This window comes from Carassius carassius, chromosome 5 (genome assembly GCF_963082965.1).
Source record: "Carassius carassius chromosome 5, fCarCar2.1, whole genome shotgun sequence".
NCBI classification, from domain to species: Eukaryota; Metazoa; Chordata; class Actinopteri; order Cypriniformes; family Cyprinidae; genus Carassius; species Carassius carassius.
In genome coordinates this window covers 11,982,072-11,995,222 of record NC_081759.1, presented here as the reverse complement: position 1 = coordinate 11,995,222, position 13,151 = coordinate 11,982,072, and the positions used below count along the sequence as shown (strand labels likewise).

General features: G+C 37.5%; 1 protein-coding gene across 2 annotated transcripts; it reads right to left on the bottom strand.

Moving 5' to 3' along the window:
• Window positions 1-206: 206 nt before the first annotated feature.
• LOC132140792 (uncharacterized) lies at window positions 207-5,216 on the bottom strand. 2 transcript variants are annotated; one of them, XR_009433831.1, is made up of 4 exons: window positions 5,035-5,216; window positions 3,993-4,020; window positions 988-1,143; window positions 207-875 (listed from the first exon to the last, which is right to left on the bottom strand). XR_009433831.1 is itself a non-coding variant. In XM_059549775.1 (2 exons), exons 1-2 carry the CDS (start codon window positions 2,243-2,245, stop codon window positions 871-873), a joined length of 1,263 nt encoding a protein of 420 aa, XP_059405758.1. In that variant the 5' UTR covers window positions 2,246-2,984; the 3' UTR covers window positions 207-870. The 2 variants fall into 2 exon arrangements, 1 of the variants encoding a protein (XP_059405758.1); XM_059549775.1 differs by lacking the exons at window positions 3,993-4,020; window positions 5,035-5,216 and having other exon boundaries at window positions 988-2,984.
• Between the last annotated feature and the right edge of the window lie 7,935 nt (window positions 5,217-13,151).

Sequence of the window (13,151 nt, the reverse complement as noted above, 5' to 3'; positions counted from 1 at the left end):
GCAAAGGTGGTTTGCATCATCTTTTTTTATAAGTGGTAAGTTCTTCTCAGCTTTCTTCATTTCATCAACAATTTTCTGTCTCAACTGTTCAAGAGTTGAGGGATTTTCTCCTTGGGGAAAGTTGGGCAAAAAAGTTTACTTCTGCTCGTTTGGGTCTTTTAATATTTGAATGTGAAGATTCATTGTCAGGATTCATTGCACTTCTTTTTCCAGCATTTACAGTGATCTCTGGACATCCAGCCCTTCTCATCTTGCTTCTATAGTTCCCCATCTTAAATTTGAGGCTATTTTTTCACCCATTCCAGCCAGTCTGAGATCCTGCTTCTTTCAAGCAAGGATGTTTTACCACAAGAGCCTCAGCTACCATTGCTATCTCCTTATCACTGGGATAAGCCTTGTAGCCATACATCACAGATGCTAGCTTTTCTAAAATGTCATGTTTGATGTCTCTTGTTAACTGAAGGTGCTTGTTGTTCTTCTCAAATTCGGCATTACCTTCCCAAAGTTTCAGTTCAACGTCAAAAGAAAATGTGGGAATTGGAAAAATATGTGAAGGCCATCTTTTCCCACGTTCTGAGGATGATACACTTGAAATTGTTTCTGTTGATGCAACAGAGCTGGAATCTTGCTCAAATGACACATGCACAACAGCTTTCTGTGGCAACTCATCAATGTCAGAGAGGGAAATAAGTTTTCCATCAAAGTCGGGGTCTTCATATTTTAAACTGAAGTCAAGGTATATTTCCAGCTGTTCTTTTATAACAGCAATCAGTGCATCAACAGAGGCTGGTCGTGAACTGAGTTTTAATTTTCTAGCCCGGTCTGGCTCAACAACACGAAGTCTCATGGATTATGGAGATACAGCTGCCATTATGCTGATGGAAATCAAAAGATTGGCATGTATAAATACTTATTAAAATACACAGATTATATACTGCTAGATAACACCGTAATAAAAATAGTAATTGATTCATGAAAAATACTCACCACTGGCTTGTTTTATTTGTATGATTCTCTTGGGTGTCAACAGAAGCGAGCCTTCTACCTCGTATGCAGAGAGAGGGACTGAATCGTTTAAGTCAGATGTTAGGTGGATTGACAGACTTGTCTGTGAAGGTGACAGCTCATAGGATCCAAGATGTTCTAAAAACCAGGACTCACAATCAGAACAAAGGAATGAAATGGTGCTATTGACAAGGTAGATGTGTTCTACTCTGCAAAACCTAGGTAGTCCACCACTCTCTCCGACAGACAAAAACATTCCACAGACATAGTCTGTGCCATTGATGGTAACCTTTGATGTCTGGTAGACTGTGTCACTAGTTGTTAGTATTCTGATGTGTAGCTGAGCTACTTCTGGTAGAGCTGAAACCAGAACAGAGTCAACACTGGACGCTTGTGTTTCAGGGTTGAAAAATGATGGGGCAGCAAAATGGTATGCCATCATGTGTTGGTGTCTGACTGCCATTGTCTTCAAAATATTTTTGAAGTTTTGAGCGTCATGCACCACTCGTTTAAAAAAACGGTGTTTGGCCTCAAATCGCATTGTCCAAACATGCACCAGGGGCCCAAAGCACTTGATCATGGTGGGGTAATGCTCCACGTAGTGATGTTTAGGACGAAGGTTAAACTCTGGGAACGTTTTCAGCAGTACTTGCTTATGATCACTGATTTTGGACTGAAAATAGTCTAAGGTTTCATCAGTAAATGATGGGCATAATGCTAACTGCACTACCTCTTTCAGTTCCATCAAAACTGTCCATGCACCATCACCTTCTGGTACTACACTGCCTACAAGTAATGGAAGCAGTCGGAGCAGAGTTGCATTTTCATGTCCATTCCCTCCTATCGTTCGTCGAGACAAAAATGTTTTGGGAATTGGATGAGGTCTATCCACTTTATCAGTGTGCTGATATGGGAATGATGCAATCTTTTGGTTCAAATACTCTAAAGTGAAGTACTTCATCTGGATCATAGTCTTAATGCAGAGAGAAAGCTCCACAGGAACTATTCCTTCCAGAAGATCATGAAGTACATCTGGAGGAAAGCCTGTGATTGGATGAAAGTAATCCAGGGAGTCACGCAAGACACAACTAGCTTTAACACCAAAGTGGTTGGACCTAGTGTCACTTTCCAGAAGGTTTTGTACATGAAGGTCATGGCTGTCTTTGGTTCTTTGAGAAAACTGCCTGGCTTCAAGTTGCTTTAAACTGTTCTCTTGTGGCCAAGCAGAATCTGCAAACATAGCCTTCTTTAAATGACTCCACAAAGCCACTTAATCCATGGGCGGCTAGATTGTCAGCAAAAACACAAAAGATGGTACCTTTGACATTGCGATCAGCTCTTTCAATAAAGACACCATCCTGTTCAAGAATATGAACATCACGTAATAATGGAGCAAGTACAGCTGCATACCCATGCTTATGGATGTCTGTCACTTTTGCAAGCAATGCTAGCTGTATATTGTGTAAAGTTGATCTGTGTTTTGGTGGCATATTGGCAAATGCCCAGTAAACAGCACAAAGTTTGTGAATTTTACGTGATGTGCCAAGTCGGTTGGCAATTTCAAGATCATCAATATATAGCTGGAGTGGTAAAATGAGATCACCGGTTGAAAATAATTCATTTTCAAGGAAATAAGAGCCATTGCAGCATGATGCATATTGACCAGAATTGGTATTTGGATCAGTAATTATTTTTAAAATGTCTGTGTTCTTAAACAACTCTTGAATCATTCGAAGGATAGGAACATACATTATGGAATGTCCAAGTTGCTCCAGCTGATACTCAACTGGCATTACACATGGCTAACTGTGCTCAAAAAAGACTTTTCTGCACTTCGATGTGGATAACTCTGCACCATTAGAAGTACTAGTAAATATAACATTAGAGTCCATAGCTCCACTTACAACCTCATCCAGTGCAGATTCTGCCAAATTGCAACCATTTCTCTGCAATATATCTTTAATTTCCTCCTTGATCAAAGGCTGAGATAAGAAAGCAGACCTGATTTGAAGTGAAGTGAAGTGAAGTGAAGTGACATTCAGCCAAGTATGGTGACCCATACTCAGAATTCGTGCTCTGCATTTAACCCATCCGAAGTGCACACACACAGAGCAGTGAACACACACACACTGTGAACACACACCCGGAGCAGTGGGCAGCCATTAATGCTGCAGCGCCCGGGGAGCAGTTGGAGGGTTCGGTGCCTTGCTCAAGGGCACCTAAGTCATGGTATTGAAGGTGGAGAGAGAACTGTACATGCACTCCCCCCACCCACAATTCCTGCCGGCCTGAGACTCGAACTCACAACCCTTCGATTGGGAGTCCGACTCTCTAACCATTAGACCACGACTTTAAATGCTCCACTATTTCCTAGGTAGCTGTGTTTGAGACATGGAGGATTGCCTGCATCTTCAGAAATAAGGAAGATAAATTCATTCTGAGATGTTGTTTTAGTTTGTCAGTGTCACACACACCATCATCCCCCATTGGATCCTCATCTATGCCTGAAGGTTCTTCATTCAAATCACCATCAACTGCAGGAATACTGGGTTGAACAACTTCACTGACAATGTCATTTTGAAAGTCTGACGAAACACTTGCTTGGTGTGATCTACTTTTATGAGAATTGAATGTAGAGTACACATTAGTGGTAAAGCTACAATCCTTATATGGGCAAGCCACTGTTTCATGATTTCTTAAATGCCTTCTAAGATGGCAAAAGACAACAGATTCAGAAAAATGCTGCTGAAATGGGCATAAAGGGCATTTAAACAACAGAGACTGCTGACAGTGTTCTGCACTACTGCCAAATTGGTGAGTGTGACATCTTGCCAAATGAGTTCTAAGACTATTAAATGTCTTAAATGTACACATGCAATAATTGTAGATGCATGGAAGGGGGCATACACTGGAAAAGTGGCTATGCTGAAGTCTGTAGTACTTAAATATTTGCAGTCTGTCAGTAAAAGAAGCTGAACACAACTTACACTGCCAAATCATATTGAAGCCAACAACCTGAAAGAAAAACAAAATTAATGTTAGAAAGTGTATAGCTCCAAAAAAAAAAAACAGTTTAATTATCCGAGTACAATTCAACAAACAGATTACATGATCATGACCAGAGAATACAGCTACCACTTGAGCTGCACGATTAATTGTTAAAAGGTCTCGATTGAAACTGCAATCTATATTCTGAAAGATCACAATTTGCATGGAACAATTACGTTGTTACGCCAATAGGTGCCGACAAGTAACCATTAAATATGAATTCTCACTGAATAATTTGTGAGAGATTGGAATTATTTATCCAGTAATGAAACAAATCTGAAAAAAAAGTTATGTTGATGTAACTTAAAGGGGACTACTATATAATAGACAGTTGCAGCTGTTAAATATTAAGCCAGAATGTGATAGTTGTGGACCACAGTGTTTATATGTCAAAACAGATGTCATCAGTAAAAACTTGAACGCGTAACAGGTCTACATCATTTTGCCATATTAGACTTAAAATATATGAAAGTGTTCAGACGGTTTCAAGGCACATTTCTGCAATGGCACGTGCTCTCCAACTCCCCAATTTGCCTATCAGTGGCACGTCAACACATTGGGAAAAGTATATTTTCCAAGTTATATAGTGTTTTTGCACACCAGACAAAATTAGCAACGGATGTTTATTTTTAAATCGCGTGTTATGTGTGGACATAACAATCTAAGCGCCTAATGTCTTTAAATAAAACAAATGGAACGTTAGGCAAAGTTAAATTGTCTCGTAAGTTGTGCAAGCGGAAATATAGACTATGATCCGTTCGAAAATGATAAGTTAGCTCATGTGTAATATGCTTCGCCCATTCGCCGTTCATAGTTTTTTTTTTTTTCAGGCCTATTTCATCAGTTATTCCTTGCAAGACATCCATTCCTTTTGAATGTAAATATACGTAACTGGTGAACGCTATTTAAAGTTTTTTCTAGAATAAACTGCTGCAACTGTTCACTAGATAAGCCCCTGTTTAAAATGCATTTAACACTTACCGTGATAACTGCCGACAGCTTGAAGCTGAGATCCTCCTCACTCACTGCAGTATTTTGTGGCACCAAAGCAAACGTTATCCAAGCGTTGCGCGTTCCCGCAACGTCGCAAAAGTCTCACACTGACCTTGGAGCATGTTAGCCTTGTAAGCCAATAAAATATTGACCCTTACGTCAACGGAAACGTTTTTGGCATTTTTTTTAAGGCCCATTCTATATATAATACTGTATATATAAAATATATATATTATATAATAGAATATTCTATTTTGTGCACACATTAAAACAGCTGTTCTGGTTAGTGTTAACATTAATGTTTGTGTATGTAAAATTTGAATTGAATATTTTTCTTGCAAAATCATTTTTAAAGCTGAATTCATGAAGACCCAAGCTTCATTAGTCGAATGAAGTTTTTTTTTTTTATTTTAACTTATTTATATGTATATAATTTAATTAAAGATGACAAATTGCTTCACCACACACACACACACACACTTTAAAAGTTGACTAAAGTTGATTAAAGTTGACTAATGTCATATGCAGACATCATGTTTAAACAACTAAAAAAAAAAATAAAAAAAAAAAGTTAAATTATACTCCTAAGTGGCACTTACTTAATGAGCAAGTTGTTTCACTTATTCAAAAATAATAATTTTAAATCACTCAAAAACTATAAAAAAAAAGTCACACAAACCCAAACTACTTGAGTTAGTAGAACTTTTTTGGAAAATTAAGTTTATGCTACTCAATCAATTTAATTATTTTGAGCATTTGGGTTTACAGTGTACCTTCACAGAACATAATAGTAGTAGTCAGCTATCCATGCAAAGAAGTCAGTGTGGTGTACTGTAGGTACAGCTGTCCAGGCCAACATCTGATGTGCTGATCTCTTCAATGGTCATCCCAGGAAACCTGCAATAAAAACAAAATCCATCATACATTACCAATATAACAGGTCTGTACAATCCTGTTCCTGGAGATCTACCTACCTGCAGAATTCAGATCTGACCCTGATCCAACACGCGTCTGTAACTGTCAACTGCTTTCACTGATGTGCTGTGAAGTAGATTTGCTGACAAGTTCCTCCCTGAAAGTACATTGATAACACTGTGAAACTGTATTTTCGTAGAGGATCGTTTAATAAAGTCACAATATTACTGTAACGGCATACAAACTTCACAATCTCAGAAAGGGGGAGACGGGAACCGGCGGACAATCAAACAGAGCTTTAATAATGAAATAAAGACAAAACATCGCGCCAGCCCCTCGCAGACGAATGTCACGCACAAACACAAAATAAAGTCCAGGCCTGGTCCTCTCTCATCCTTCACTGTCATCGCTCCTCTTTTGTATCCCTCCGATCTCCTCCGTGGGATGCGAGACCGGTGAGTGGAGCAGGTGTCCCTCATTTCTAGGGTTGTGTATCAGTTGAATTTTATCAATTCCGATTCTGCTTATTGATTCCAATTCTTATCGATTCCTAGTTTAGATTCCAATAAGATAAAAAATCCAATATATAAAATAAAGTCAAACATTTAGATGTCAAACATGTATTCTGTCTTTTTACAAAGCATTCTGTTGCAGCTGAATAACATGAGCAAAAATCAGCAGCCTACAAAAAACTGCAGGAGGAATTTTGCCTGTGCTTAAAAAAAAAAAATACCATAGCAAAAACAACTAGATTAATTTACATTTCAAATATTAAAGTGTTAAAGACAAGTAAACAGTCAGTAATAAGATAGGAACAAACAAATCAATAAGCAATATCATAAATAAATACAACTAAAAAAAAATTCAGGTACAGAAACCGTAATTAAAAGTTTAAAAACACTGCTTTTTTCTTAGTTTTCTTTTTATAAATAAAATAAAGATTAATCAATTAAAGTTATTAAATACATTCAGTCAAGATCAGTGAATGGTTTTCTTTTGTTCTTTGATTAACATTAATGACAGGCAGCGCGATTAGGCTGTTGTCTCTTTAAGCAAAAACACTGTACATGTGTGTTTTCTTTCTCATCTGTTCATGTTCACGTAAGACAAAAACGGCTGTGTTAATGATGATATACTGATGTAGTTTTCTGTATATTGGTCGACAAATATGAAAGAAGTCAGTTTCGACTCTGAACCACCTTTTCTACAGTGGAAATACATGGAACAGTCAAAGAACGGACACAAACCGGGAACCCACAGTGCGACTGCTGCTCTCTGTGCTCCGCTTGCGCTTCATGCACGCTGCACACAAACAGGGCGCAAATTCTTTCCGTTCCTGCACTTAATCTTATTTTAATCAAATTGGAATTCAAACGCTGGAATCGTTAAGCAGAATCGAAATGCACGCGTCTTATCAAATACCCGATTCTAAAATGGAACCGGTTTTCGATACCCATCACTACTCATTTCCCAATCACTCCACTGGCTTCGCTCCGTTCCCACGGCTCTCGGCCTCACCCCACTCGTCACAATTACTTTTTTTATGATCTCAGTAATAACATTGTTAAATAAATTAACATTGCTAACAGACGAGTGCTTATGAGAAAGGCATGCAACAGCTTTTTATGTTCATTTACAGTCATTTACATTTGTATCATAAATACATAGGAGTACAAGCAGAAAATGTAGGAGCACACCTTAAATCAGCCTGCAAACTTACCTTTTACAGGGTTCCTACACAATTTTCATTTCAAAATTCCATACTTTTCCAGACTCAAATTTCCAGACTTCCCTACAGATTTTTCCGACCATATTTGACTTGTTCTGATAAATTGTTTTAAAACTCAACTGCTAACAAGTATGTTATATTCTAAAGATTTAGTATTGGGGTTTTTGCCTTTTATTAGGATAGGAAAGTGGCTAGACAGGAAGTAAGGTGGGAGAGAGAGGGGGGCGGGATTGGAAAAAGTCCATGAGCCAAGACCCGAACTCGGGTCTCCCGAAGCACAACAGCGCTACATGGCGACGCGCTTACCCACAATGCTATTGGTGCCGACAAGTATGTTACACTCTGAGTCAAAACCTCTATCTAGGCTATCATGTTAAATTTGTAAATTTGAAAATTGTAGCTACTGTTGCTTGTACAAGTCAATTTAACACCAAACCCAGTCAAGTTCAAAGCACAGCATTTTATTAAAACTGCAATGCTAAATCAGAGCAATGTTATTCATATTTGTAATTTTGTACATTTAAATATCTGTAACCCCCTACAGAAACAGAAGGGATGTTCATGTACAATTAACCAGAAAATTAGAAAATAGAGCTAAAGTCAATTGACAATGCTTAATTGGCTGTTAGGTACAGCAAACTTGTAAAGACTGTTTAAGCAATAGGCTAATTATAAATAAAATATTTAGAAATCCTATATCAAAATATTGCCTTTTGTGACCTTAACAATTAAAATGCTAAATCAGTCACAATTTTTTTAAAGGGTTATTCATTTAAATGAAATTTCTATCATCATTTACTTACCCTCATGTCATTCTCAACTAATAAGACTTTTGTTAATCTTGGAAATCTTGGACACATTAAGATATTTAAAGGATTAGTTCACCTCAAAATGAAAATGTCCGAATCATTTACTCAACCCAATGCCATCCAAGATGGCAACCAACTCAGTTGGTTGCTCAAAAACTTAATATATTTTTCACTGAAGAAAGAAAGACATGGATATCTTGGCATTGAGGTGAGTAAATGATTAGGACATTTTCATTTTGGGGTGAACTAGTCCTTTAATAAAGGGACTGAAATCTCTCAGATTTAAAAAGATTTATATATTAATTTGTGTTAATATAATAAAGTCTTATGGTTTTGAAAGACATGGGGGTGAATAAATGCCCAATTTTGGGTGTACTATTCCTTTAAGAAATCCACCATTGACTCTGTTTTATCCTCAAACCCAACTAGCTTTCTCAAACTACAAAGTGCTGTGTTAACCACTGTTGAACTGTGAAAAGGAAGGAACACACAGGTCTGACCTTTACTGCCATGGCTAGGCTACAAGTTTTTCATTTCACTGATTTTCATTTCAATGTTTTTGTCATATTTCAGTAGCTCTTGTTCTTTATCCTTTGCAGCTTTCCTAAGGGCATTTGATTTTGCAAGCACAGAGATATTGTCACTGGCTTCTGCTTCAATTGCAAGTTCATCTGCAGATGTCAGAAGTGCATTTATGTTGTTGTGAAGCTATCTTTTCTTCATCTTCATTTGGTCCACCTCATCCTGTAATATTTGCCGTTTTTTTGTTTGTTGTGTGTGCTCCCTCTTTTTTTTCCTCATCAAGGTATGCATGGTATCTCTTTCTTGCACAGCCAGCAGACTGTAGTAGTTCTTTGGTCATCCCTACATTAGCTACCCCACCCACATGGTGCAGGTGGTCTACTATTACCCACTGGGCAATCAAGGTTCTCTCCTTCATGTTTGGAACAGTAATGTTCTTATTAATAGAGAACCCTCTTTCCACAGAAGCCTGACCATGGGAAAGCAGAAGAACCTTTTGGACAATTTCCCACAGATCTTTGAATGCATGATCTTTTGCTAGCTGTGCATGAAAGAATGTGTCTAGTCCGGAGTGTGCACCAGTGGGCCACTCTGAGGCATCTTCACTCATTTTGCAGACCACAGCAAAGTCTCTGAACTGGTTGAGGATTGTGTCACACTTGTTCTCTCTGACTTTCCCAGCACTGGAGATGATTTGCAGGCACAGCCTCAGTTGTTTCTCACAAAGGCCAGACTTCTCTTTTATCTTCTGTGGATCCAGCCATGCCAAGTTTCTAACCAGTGTGTACTTCAGAGGGCATTTCTCTAGCAGCTTTGTCACAGCTGTGACAAGGAACTCCTTGGTCTCTTTTCTAACTGTAAGAACATCTAGCTCAGAAACATTCTTCCTCACCCTCAGCTCTGAAAGTTGTTTGTCTGCAACAAATCCTATGTTGATAAGGGAGGCATCTTTGTGATTTGATCGATCTGTGAAGTCTTCTGAGAAGAGCTTTACTGCAGTCTTCATCCTCTTAAGTACATCGTCTTTGACAAATCTCCGGAGAAAGTGCATAAATGTAGTAAAAAGATCATCTGCCAGGAATGGTAGCATGGGCTTGTCAGTTTGATACTTTATTAGAAAAGGCTGGCATTCTTGCGCAACTGAGAGGAAGATGTTGGCTTTTACCAAAAACATGGGGTCAGTGCATGCCTTCTCAACAGACTCAAAAGACTTGTTTTTTGGATGTGGTATCTTAGAGGCCTTAACATTAGCAATGTATGTCTGGATCTGTGGCCATATTGTAATGGCTCTTTCTAACACTGTGACATTTTCAAGCCATCTATGCTGACAGTACTTAAAAGGGAAAACAGTTGAACCTGTTACTTTGCTGTAATCATCACGCCTGGCTGGGGAGTCCTTAAAAAGCCAATAAAGACAACTCAGAGTGTGCTCAATGTCCCAAGTGGTTTTACTGCTACCAGCTTTAAATTGATAGCTGCAATATGCCATGAATCCCAACAGTGTTGCAGTTGGTGCGTAGTGGTTTGTAGAGGTCATGCATGGCCGAGAAAGTGAGAGTCAAAGAATCTTGTGCTAACATGATCTGCATCCCAAAAGCGAATGTGCACATCTAACTGTTTTGACTGGAGGGGGTGGTTCAAACTCTCATCAAAAAGTAGAACATAGTCACTAGCACATTTCACTTTTGACAAAAGTAGTGATGAGAAATGTGGTGCAATTCCAAATGTTGTCAGGTAAGCTGCTTTGTCCTCCCCACATGTGAACTTAGCAGCAATGTTGCTGTCTGGAAACATAAGATGAAAAAGGTCACCCTTCCCAGAACAGCTGTTGAAGGAACCATGCTTTTCCATGACATCAAGTGCCCAGTACACTTCAGCAGACAGAACTTCTGGCCCACTCACAAAGGTTCTCATTGAACTACCGGATGACGTTGTAGCTGTGACACTACAATAAAAACAGTTTCAGCACATTTAGTAGAGAACAGGGTTGAAACATGATTATTTTGCTACCAGATTTATCCTCTAAAAAAACAGACCCCATGCATGCAACAGTAGTCACACGTAGTAGTCACAGTAGTCACAGTAGTCTCATCTCCATGATTATTGTAGCCTATTCTCTGCTCTGTAAGTAGCTAACTTTTTTTTTCTTTGTTTTATTATCTCTTTTTTCTTCTTCTAGAAAAATAGACTATTTATTTGGTCTAATTATTCGTTACAGAATGGTAAAATCTATGGAATTAAATAAAATTTGGTGTGATGTATTATGTATATTTTGTTTATTCGAATTTAAAAATGTTTGGTCCTCTTTCATAATATTCTCGCTGCAGTTTGAATCTCGGGCATGTGCTTATGCTTTATTTTTTCGATTTTCAATGTACTCCCCCCCCCCCCCCCCCTTTTTTATGTGGTTTGTTTGTTTATGTGTATATAGTCAATGTGTAGTGTTTGTGTATTTGCTCAATTTGTTAATTTTTTCTCCGCTCTTACCTTTTTTCTTTAATTCATTAGTTGACTGGCTGAATTATTGTTTTTATTGGTGCAATTGAATTGGTTAAAGGTTTAAAGGTTATTCACCTTAATATTAGGAGTCTTGTCTCAAAAATTGATCTCTTTAGAGCCTGGGTTTTTCTTTATAAACCTTCTATTATTACTTTATCAGAAACATGGTTACATAGCAATATTTCCGATGATGAGTTTAAAATTGACGATTATGTTTTGTATAGATCTGATAGAGCCTCTAGAGGTGGTGGGGTGGCAACTTATGTTTCTGTAAATTTAGTTTCAGAATGTGTTATTCCGAACATTGATCCTGTTAATTTTGAGTGTCTTTTTGTGAAAGTTACTTTTCATGTTAACAAAAAATTAACTATTGGTAATATTTATAGGCCACCCTCTGCTCCGTCTGAGTCTACGATGTGTATTCTGTCAACTATTAATTCTCTTGAGAAACACAATGAATTGATTATTTTGGGTGACTTTAATAAAAACTGGTTGGACCGTTCCTCTGTTAATGATAGAAATTTGTTTGGTAGTATAAATCTGAGTCAGTTAATTAATGAGCCCACCAGAGTTGATTCTCGTTCTTCATCTTTGCTGGATTGGATACTTGTTACTAATCCTGAAAGGATAATTAAATCTGGTGTACTGTAAGACTGTTTAAGTGATCACTCGATTATATATTGTGTCTGGAAAATTAAAACTCCAAGTTCTCCATCTAAATACATAAGAGAGACAGTGCAAAAATATGAACGTTGATCATTTTATTCAAGACCTAATTGATATAAATTGGGATAGGTTTCAGTTAATTCCATTTGTTGAGGATGCTCTGAATTTTTTTCATTCTGAGGTTACAAATATAATAAATAAACATGCTCCGATGAAAACTGTTAGAGTCAGAGGCAGACATTTACCTTGGATCAGTTCTAATCTTATTAAACTTTTTAAGCAAAGGGATAAAGCATGGGCTAAACACCGGTCATCTAGGGATCCCATCGATTGGGAAAACTATAGATATTTGAGGAATTTATGTAAGTTGGAAACAAGGAATGCAAAAGCCAATTATTATAAAGACCGTTTTTCTCAGGACTTTCATAACCCTAAACAGTTTTGGAATCAGTTGAATAATCTTTTGAATAAATCTGAAAAAAGTTTGATTAAAAACATTACATTTAATAATGAAACTATTTCTGACCCTTCACTTATTTCTCAAGCTTTTAATCAACATTTTTCCTCAATTTGCGACTCTCAGTGTTCTGATTTCTATACTGATGCTTATTTGAATCCAATTACTGCAAACGGTTCATTTTCCTTTAAGAAGATTATGCCTGTTGATGTTTACTATGTTATATGCAATCTAAAAACAAATAGTAGTGCTGGTCCTGATGGTGTAGAAGCTAAATTTATTAAATATCCTGCTCATGTATTAATGTATCCTCTTGCAGATTTATTTAATTTGTCATTGTCTACTTGCTCTGTTCCGTCTATATGGAAATGTGCGAGAGTTACTCCTTTGTTCAAAAGCGGTGACTCATCTGATCTCTCATCTTATCGTCCAATCTCTATTATTTGCTCTATTGCAAAAATTTTTGAGAAACTAATTTTTTATCCATTATCATCATTTATTAATTCAT